The sequence below is a fragment of the Anser anser genome, assembly GCF_964211835.1.
Source record: "Anser anser genome assembly, chromosome: 8".
In the NCBI taxonomy this organism is placed as follows: Eukaryota; Metazoa; Chordata; class Aves; order Anseriformes; family Anatidae; genus Anser; species Anser anser.
In genome coordinates, this window is record NC_139728.1 from 22,901,539 (window position 1) to 22,910,489 (window position 8,951).

Genomic DNA, 8,951 nt, shown 5'->3' on the forward strand with positions numbered 1-8,951 from the left:
TTCCCCAGATTTCCGGCCAAAACGCGTGAGTTTTATTTGTTTTACACTGGTCTGCACTTTGCCTCGGAGCAAGGCATCCTTTCAAAGCTGGGCGCTGAAATATTCCATTTCCAGGAGGTAAAAAATGTATGTCTCCTTTTTATTTCCACCCTGTTTCAGCAGGAGGGGAGGAAGCGACGTATTCATCACAGATTCACAAAGTTTGGTAACTTCAAGCTGCAAATCCAAAGCCGTGCCCAGCTCATTTTGAAGGTTCATCCCCAACGTGTTGCTGCCCGTCCTCCACCCCCCGAGCGACCCGGGGCCAGCTGGAGAGCTGGATGGGTGCTCCCAGCCCCAAAAAGGGGCTCACCTGGCTGGGGATACCCCAAAACCCCATCAAGACCATGCTGTGAGTCCCTCTGCTCTGGTCCCCCGTCTCCGTGGCTTTCCACCCCGTGCTTTCCAGGGAGGGAACCCGAGGCACAGCGGGGTGTCCCCATGCCCAGCTCTGTCCCCATGGGTGGCATCAAGCCCCGCAAGCCCCGCTCAGCACCCGCGGGCTGGGAAGGACACAGGAATGCCACCGGGCTCGTCCTGCCGAGGTCAGGCCAGAAAATCCAGCCCTGGCTCCCCAGTGGGGTTCGGACGGGTGACACGGGGAGCACCCAAACCCCAGAGTATGTGGTTAGGGCAGCGGGGTGCAGCCACAGCAGAGCCCTGCAATTTCCCTGGGGCTGGGAATGCGCCTCCTTCAACACAAATATTTATGGGTTCTGCTAAAATTATTTCTGGGGTGGGGGGGGTTGTGTGCAACGAGCAGGGGATGGGGTAGTTTTGGGGAGAGGGGCGATATGATGGAGGTCTTCTTTTGCATTTAGGGGCAGCAGGTCCCAGATGGGAGAGGGCAGGAGGGCTGAGGGGCAGCTGCTGTGGGATGGGCTGAGGCTGCAGGCAGCGAGGGGAACGGGTTAGGGCACCCGGATCCGGGTGAGCACCCTGGGAGGGTTTAGGGCTCCTCCACATGCCACGCGTCCCAAAGGGGATGACTCCATCCTGCTGAAATGTACCCTTGTGGGGAGGGACGTGCTGAGCACCCAGTGCCCCTGCTGGGGAGGGGGCTGGCCCCCAGCCCTGTCCCGCAGCCCCGCTGACGGGCGAGGACCCCAAAAGGGTCAGACCTTCAGCATCCCCCTGTGCTCTGCTTTGCTCCCTGCTGCAGCCCCTTCTGGGGAAAACCTCCGTGTTTCAAAGCATCTTTCCAAAGAAAAACATTATTTTTCGGCAGCCCTTAGGCTACGGCAGGTCTCTGCTGACATCCAGCGCTGGCATCTGCTCTGGTCGTCACCATCCTCTCCTGCTGTGTCCCCACCAGCAAAAAGCCACTGCAACAGTGGGAAGCACCCCAAACTTCGGCTTTTCATTTACAGACCGGCTCCGGGGGGGCATATCCCGGTGCCCTCCTCTCCCTGCTTCTGTTTTGGGCCAGGAGACCGCAGATTTGGGGCTTTCACACATCCCTGCGCCGGGCTCCTCTGGGGGCTCCACCGCCTGCCCCAGACATTGGCAGAAGAGCCCCAGACCCTCGGTGGCCACTTTGGGGTACGATGCCTGGCCATGCAAAGCAATTTTGGGGTGTTCTGACCCCAAATCCCCTCCCCACCAGGGAGGGAGCCACCCAGCAGCACCCAGAGGCCGCAGTGATGGGTGCAGGCTGCAGCCTCGCCAGGCGGGGTGGCTTGGGCAGCAGAGGGCAGCAAGCCACCGAGCACCCAAGGGACCTGGTGGCTCCGCCACCCCCAGGGGGTGGCCCCAAAGGGTTGGGCTGCTGCTTGGGCGGCCCCGGGGCCGCTCCCGTTTAAAGGGTGGTGGGGGCAGCAAGGGGGCGGCAGAGCGGTGGCGTTGCTGGAGTTGGGGCTGCTGGAGCTGCTCGCTGCAGAGGTAGGTTGGGTGTTTTGGGGGGAAAGCACGGCTGGGAGGTGTCCCAGGACTTGGAGGTGCCCAGTGGGGGCTCTCTGTGTGTCCTTCCTACCCCAAAAAACAGCCCCAAGGAAGGGGGGTTGTGCCTGGCTCTGCTGGTAACGTCTCTCTGCTCGGACCCCCCCTGCTCTCTCCAGGTGCAAAGATGGGGTGCTTCACGTTCATCAAGGTCATGATGATCCTCTTCAACCTGGCCATATTTGTAAGTGCTCCGGCTGTCCCCACCCGGGGACACCCGCTCTCGGCGGTCCCTCCAGGCTGGGCTGTGGGGCTGGGGAGCACCCTGAGCCTTGGGGCAGTGGGGTCTCTTGCTCCTGTGGTATGCCCAAAGCCCTCGGTGGGGGGGAATGGGGGACAGTGGCTGTTGTATCGACCCCACAAGTCCCTCCCCGTGCCTGGCAGGGTGCTGGGTGCCCCAGGGTCCCTCCTGCTGGGCTCCCCCTGTCTGTGAGGGGAGCAGCCCCCCGGTGTGGCAGCGACCTCAGCGTGGGTGTGGGGGTCTCTGGGGCTGGGGGAGAGGCTGAACGTGGTGGATGGCACTGCTGGGGCACGATGGCAGCTTCCCCGGGGGCTGGTGGCCTCCATCCGCCTCCCCTTGCTGCCTCCTGGGGTTGGGTTGGGAGCTCGAGGGCACGAAGGGTGGGCTGGGGGGGGGGGGCAGCTGAAGCTGCCTGCAAAAAACACCTGGCTGAGGAGAATCAAGAAGCTGAGATCCTCCAGAAACCATCACAGAACAATATGGCTGTTGTTTTGCCCCTGCTTTTCCCCAAGCACCCGATTTAACACGTCTCTCTCCTCCCAGCTTGGTGGCGGGGCCCTCCTGGGCGTCGGCATCTGGGTCACGGTGGACGGGCAGTCCTTCCTGAAGATATTCGGGACGCTTTCGTCTAGCGTCCTGCAGGTCGTGAACGTCAGCTACTTCCTCATCGTCATCGGTGCCATCTTGGTGATCATCGGCTTCCTTGGGTGCTACGGCGCCCAGAAGGAGAGCAAATGTCTCCTGATGATGGTAAGGACGGGCCCGCGCCGAGCCAGGCTTTATCCAGCGGGGTCTCTGGTGGGGGAGGCCTGAGGGATGGGCCTCTCTTTCGGAGGTGTCCTCCTTGGGTGTCCCCGTATCGTGGAGGGCTGGGTGAGCCTTGGAAAAGCAGGGCTGAACCCTGGAGTTCAGCCCCATGCAGATGTGGGGATGGAGGGACCCCAAAATTGTGCTGCTTCTGCCCTGGAGCAGGGCTGGTGGCAACTAGACACGGCTTGAAGCAGGGTGAGGGTCCTGATGGCCCTTGGGGAACAGGTGGGTTTTGGGGGGGCCGTGGATGCTGGCTGTCATTTTAACCTCCCTCCCCTCGCTGCCTCCCAGTTCTTCTCTGTGGTGTTGATCATCTTCATCGCCGAAATCGCCGCTGCCGTGGTGGTTCTGGTCTACACGAGTCTTGTGAGTGGCTTAGCGGGGTCGTGGGCTGGGACATTTTGGGACTCTTCCAATCCCTTTAGGAAAACGGGGGGCCTGGGGTTGCTGCCTGTGGGCTGGAAGGACGGGACACCAAACTCCGGTGCCGGCTCTGTGGGCGGGCAAGGACAGCCTGGCTGGGTGGAGGGGCTGCCCGAGGTGCAGGCAACAAGGCGGGGATCCCATTGCCCCAAAGAAACGAGCATTATCATCCAGGTTTTGCCCACTGCTTGTTTTTGAACACCGTAGTGAGGTACCAGCCAAGGCTGGACACTCCTCGTGGTAGGAGCCACGCAGGAGAGGCAGTCCCGAGCGAACCCAAGTGCTTATTATGCACCAGGGAGCTCCCCTGGGGAGGAAGGCCACAATGTCGCCTCGTTGGAGGCAGGAGAAGTCAACCACAGGGCAGGCACCATTCCTGGCTGCCCTGGCCGGGCTGCTTATCGACTGACTCACTGCCGCCAGCGGCCTCGGGGCCAAAATGCTGCGGTTGGTGAGGCTGCCAGGCTGCCTTGGGTCAAAGGGACACGGCGTGACGTGTTCCTGGCCCTGCTTGGCCTGCGTGGCCTCTTCCCCGTGGGTTTGGGAGCGGTACGGGCACTGGGGGCCCTTGGCTCCGTGGTGCTCACCAGGACGGTCTCTGATGGCGTTTCTCGGCCTCTCCCCGCAGGCAGAGACGTTTCTGACAGCCGTGGTGACTCCCATCCTGAAGGAGAACTACGGGGCTAATGACGATTTCACACGCATATGGAATGCCACCATGTCGGAGGTGTGCTGAGCCCTGGGCTTCCCCCCGGGTCGGGGTCGGGATGCTCCCAGCACGGGCTTGGTGGTGCCCTTGGGTGGGACAGTGGGGTGGGGATGTGGCCCAAGGTGTGTGTGACTACCTCATGGGTTTCCAGGTGACTGGGACCCAGAGGTCCTGAGGTGGGGTGAGAGCTGCTGGAGCAAGGTCCTGCCCTAGGAAGCTCCTGGGCTGAGCTGGGTGACCTCCTCCACGGGGCGAGGAGGGTCCAGAGCACGTTTCCTCCAGGAGGGAGTGTGCGGTGGGGACATGGGCACAGGGAGACCTGTAGGATGCTCTCACCACCCCTCTCTCTCCCTTAGGTCGGCTGCTGTGGCCTGAATAACTATACAGACTTCGAAAACTCCCCGTGGTATACGCAGCACAAAACCTACCCTCCGCCCTGCTGCTATAACAAGCACCCATGCAACGAATCACTCGCGGCAGCAAGTCAGGTCCAGGTATGAACACGCATGCGGCTCCTGCCTTCTGGCAGCACCCAATTTTGGGGTGCATCCTGGCATGGGGAGGGGGACCCAGCCTTTATCCCCAGCCTGAGCTCTGGGCACAGCGATCCCCTGGGTGCTGAGTCCCTGGGGGGCTGCGGTGGCTTTGACTCGTCCCCAGTGGCCTGCTGGGGACGAACAAAGTTCATTCCATTGCCTGGTCCCAAACTCCCTCATTTCCCCACCCCATGGAGATGTGGGGCTTTGGCCTGAGGGGTGGCTGAGTTGTCCCCCCCGACCATCTTCGTGACCGTGCAGCTCTGGGCTGGAGCCACGATATTTCTCCTGGGGGAAATGCCCCCTGGCTGGGGGGGGTCACAGCTCCATGCCCGTCCTCACCTGCCTGGCTGCTCCCGCAGGGTTGTTTTGACCAGATTTTGGAAGACATCAAGACGAACGCAGACGTGGTGGGCGGCGTGGCAGCCGGCATCGCCGCCTTGGAGGTGAGTGCCCGAGCAGCGGGGCTGGGGTCAGCTGGGGGTGCCGAGGGGCCGGTGTAGCCCCCATGGGCCACCACCTGCCCCAGGGTGGCTACTGAGCTTTCCTCCCCGGGCTCACCCTCCTCTTCCTCCCTGCGTGTGCCAGGTGGGGGCCGTCACCTGGCTGCCTCTGTGCTTGGGGGGGGGACACCTGCGGGTCTGACTCGCCTCTTGCCCCACAGATCGCGGCCATGGCTGTCTCCATGTACCTGTACTGCCACCTGGACCAGAAGTGACCCCCGGCAGCAGCAGGAAGCCGTGCCCCCCCCCCCCCCACCGTGTGCCGGGGTGCTCCTGACGGCTGCACCACTCTCTGGGCCTGATGCCGTCCGGTGCACTGTGACCTTAGAGCTGTTTTGATCTACTGAGCTGGGATCTGTAGAATTTATATGTATATTTTTGTACTGATACGGCGTAATGCATCTGTACATAGAGATATTTTTTTTTTTTTGAGGCGGGGACGGGGGGGGAAACCACCCGGTCTGTTTTGCTGATGCCAGCAGGAGATATGGCCCAGGCAAAGATCAGGGCTGCTGAGCAGGCAGTGGCCCTGCCCTGACCAACCCTTGCAGTGCCTCCCCGGTGCTGCCACCTCCCTGTCCCCGGCCTTACTTTGCTGACCAGGGACCGGGCTGGGTCCCCGACCGGCGTGGTGGTGGCTGCACCCCCAAACTGGGGTCCCTGTGCTGGTCCCATGGGGTCGCTGCCCCTGGTGTGGTGCAAAGCCCTGTAGGTCCCTGCTGTGATTTCAGTGTGAAAACCCTCTCCCTAATGTAAAGAAAAATAAAATTATTTTTTTTTGGTCTTGGATGTAAGCTGTTTCCTGCCGTCTTCTTCAATAAATCCGTGTACCCGCAGCCCCTGCTGTGCAGAGGGGGCTGCCCACACCTCGCTTCCCTCCGTGGCTCCTCTGCGCCTTGCCCTGCCCTTTGCTGGAGCCCTTTCTCGCTCCGACCAGCACCTTGCTGGGGAAGCAGGATGGGAGCTGACGGGGTTTTACCCATGTCTGTGTCCCAGCCCTGTTCCTGGGGGCTGAGCCCATGGGGGAGGAGGGTTCTGGTGACCCCAAAAGAGGGGCAGCTCTGTCTCTTCCAAGCCAGGGCCCTGCCTGGGGCTGTCGCAGGGAAAGCAAAGCTTTTAAAAACCCAGAGCTGGGTTTTTATTCTGTTTTCGGCTTTCATCCTGTGGGCTTTGACCCCGTCCCCGGGCTGTGCGTGCCATCAACAAGCCCTGCTGTGGGAGCAGGCACGTGGCAGCGGGGCGGGCACGGGACCCGCTCCCCACCCTGGGTGACTCAGCTGGGGAAAGGCTGCCAGAAACCCGCTGCTGCCAGGTGGGTGCTGGTCCCAGCCTCGCCACAAACCAGTGACCTCGGGGGTGACGTCAGGGGGTTTTTATTCCCTGTTTTCCCTTCCCAAAGGTGTGGGAGCCGCCCGGACCTTGGCACTGCCCCAGCCCTTCGAGAGGTGCCAGCATCACCCCTCGGCACGGGTTCCTGCGGGCGATGCCGGTGGTTTTGGTGGCTCTGGGGTGGTGCGGTCATGCTGCTTGCAGACCCTGCATTTGAGCTTTGCAGACATCATCCCACAAACAGGAGAGCCCCAGTTTCCCTTCGTTTTATCCCCCCTTTCAGCCATACCCATTTAAATCAGCTTTGCCCATCCTGTGCAGGCACCCACCGGGGTGCTCGGGGTGCCTGTTCCTGAAGGCAGCTTGGGGACCCCATCCCAAGGGTCTGGGCCCCCTAATTTGGGGTTTTCTGGCAGGAGTGCGGCCAGGCCAGCAAACGAGGCTGGGGGCTGACAAAACCCTGGGTGCCTCTTGGTGCCTTTCCCTGCCACATGGAGGGAAACTGAGGCACGGAGCGAAGCCCAGGGGTTGCAAGCCCTGGCACTGCCGTTGCAGGGATGGAGGTGCAGGTCTGACCAAAGGTCTGTCCTGCCCTAGGTCCTGCCCCTAGTTCCTGGAAAATTGTGGGGCAGGGAGACGTGAGGGATTTCTGCCAGCGTCCCTTGTCCTGCTAGCGTGGGAGCCCTATCACCACCAGAAGTCCCCGCAGCCCTAGGTTTGCCTGCTTCCATAAATACTCATCAACTCCACCAGCAGCACCGAGCCCCTGCCAGCTGTGACATCAGTGACCGAGGCCAAAACCCCTGCGCACACGTAACAGCGAGCAGAAACTTCCTTATTGCCCTGCTTCGGTGTCCTTGGGCTCGAGGTCCTGCAGCTGGTGGGGTAAACTAAGCGTGCCTGGGCTGCTCCCTGCTTGGGAAGGGGGCCGGAGCTCACCGAGGCTGGGGTTGGGTTATTTTCACCCCCAGGGCACCCCGAGGTGCGTGCTGAGCACCCTTCGAAATCCTGGGAGGTTCACGGGGTGCGCTCGCCACCAGCATCACGTGCCCCGGGGCAGGCTGCCAAGGCAAAACCCAGCCTGGCCGTAGGAAAATGAGCTTTCCTCTCCCTCTTTTTAATTGCGTTCGGTGGGGGACGGTGACCATCGTCAGCAGGCTGAATTGCGGCTGTTACGGTTCCTGCCGATAAAGGGTGTGAATGGCAAACAAAGCGAACCCATCCAGCATCACCCGCACGAGGAGTGCCTGCTACGAGGAAGTTCCCTCCCGCTGCGCCCGAGCAGCTCAGCCGGGACGTCCCTGGAGAGGCGAGGACGGCCTCGAAGGGCACGCGTTCCCCGGGGGAGAAGCGGGGCAGCGCACACTTTCACCTGCCAACCTTCCTCCCCGTCCCCTTCCTCCTCCTCCCCACCCCGAGACACCCCCCCGGGGCCAGCCGGGTGCTTTCAGGCAGCTCCGTGCCCTGATTTATTACGGTCGGGCTGTCGGAGGCGGTGGTGGTGGTGGATAATTGAAACGTAGCACGCTGGGGCCGGTATCAAACCCGGCGAGTTAATCGTTAACGCCGCACTGGGCAGGATACGGCGTAATGATCATCATGGCCACAATCCGGGGCGCCCGGCTGAGGATGAAATTGCTGCTGGGCTTTGTTGTGCGTGGGGACGGGAAGTGGCAGCCCCACTCGGGGACTCCCCATCGCCTGGGGACAGATCCCTGCCGCAGGGACCAAAAAAAAAGCCCCTTCCTGGGAGCAGGTGGGGTCAGGCACCTCCGTTTCAGGGCTCCTGATATAACAGAGGGTGCCAAAAATCGTGGATCTGGGATGCGGGGGGTCGGGTGCAGCACCACTGCCTCCCTCGCAGGGATGGGGACGTGGACGGGGACAGGGCCAGCACGCCCCAGGCGCTGGCATCCCTCCAGCACGGAGATGCCTCCATCCGGGAGGACCAGGACAGGCGTCCCCAAGGACGTCAGGAGGCTGTTTCGCGAATTTCACGGAGCACAGAGGGCCACGGGCAGGGGCAGCCTGGACCGCGATGCCCAGCGTGGGGACTGCACCCTGCCCCGGCACCCGTGGGCACCGCGATCCCCGCTGAACAAACAAAATGCAAAAAGGAAAAAAGCCCCGAGAAATTATGCAAAAATTACCTTCCCCCCCCCCCCCCCCAGCAAGTTCTTGAAAGGTCGGGTTTCATGCCAAGGCTATTTTGCTTTTGTTTAATTATCAGCCAGCTCCCGGGACGCGGAGCAGCCGGGACAGGTTCTCCTTTGTGAGGCTGCACAAAGGCAGCGGGGCTGGGCTGCTGGGGGGGGGGGACGGGCGAGACCTGGGAACCGGTGACTTGGGCAGCGGGTGCTGGAACTGGGGCCGCGGGGGGCCGAGCCGTGGGAGCCGACACGTCGCTGCCTCGCCCCTATAAA

At 62.1% G+C, this 8,951-nt stretch overlaps 1 protein-coding gene across 1 annotated transcript; it reads left to right on the top strand.

Moving 5' to 3' along the window:
- Positions 1-1,831: 1,831 nt before the first annotated feature.
- Positions 1,832-5,988, top strand: TSPAN1 (tetraspanin 1). Its single transcript, XM_083846979.1, has 8 exons — positions 1,832-1,920; positions 2,097-2,161; positions 2,762-2,968; positions 3,320-3,394; positions 4,080-4,178; positions 4,517-4,654; positions 5,059-5,142; positions 5,361-5,988. The coding sequence occupies exons 2-8, from the start codon at positions 2,105-2,107 to the stop codon at positions 5,412-5,414; spliced, it is 714 nt and encodes a 237-aa protein (XP_083703105.1). The 5' UTR covers positions 1,832-1,920; positions 2,097-2,104; the 3' UTR covers positions 5,415-5,988.
- Positions 5,989-8,951: the final 2,963 nt, after the last annotated feature.

Coding starts and splice junctions, on each gene's coding strand:
- TSPAN1 (XM_083846979.1), top strand. CDS start 2,105: ATGGGGTGCTTCACGTTCATCAAGGTCATGATGATCCTCTTCAACCTG. Junction 4,655..5,058: donor CGGCAGCAAGTCAGGTCCAG/GTATGAACACGC, acceptor CTGCTCCCGCAG/GGTTGTTTTGACCAGATTTT. Junction 5,143..5,360: donor CCGGCATCGCCGCCTTGGAG/GTGAGTGCCCGA, acceptor CTTGCCCCACAG/ATCGCGGCCATGGCTGTCTC.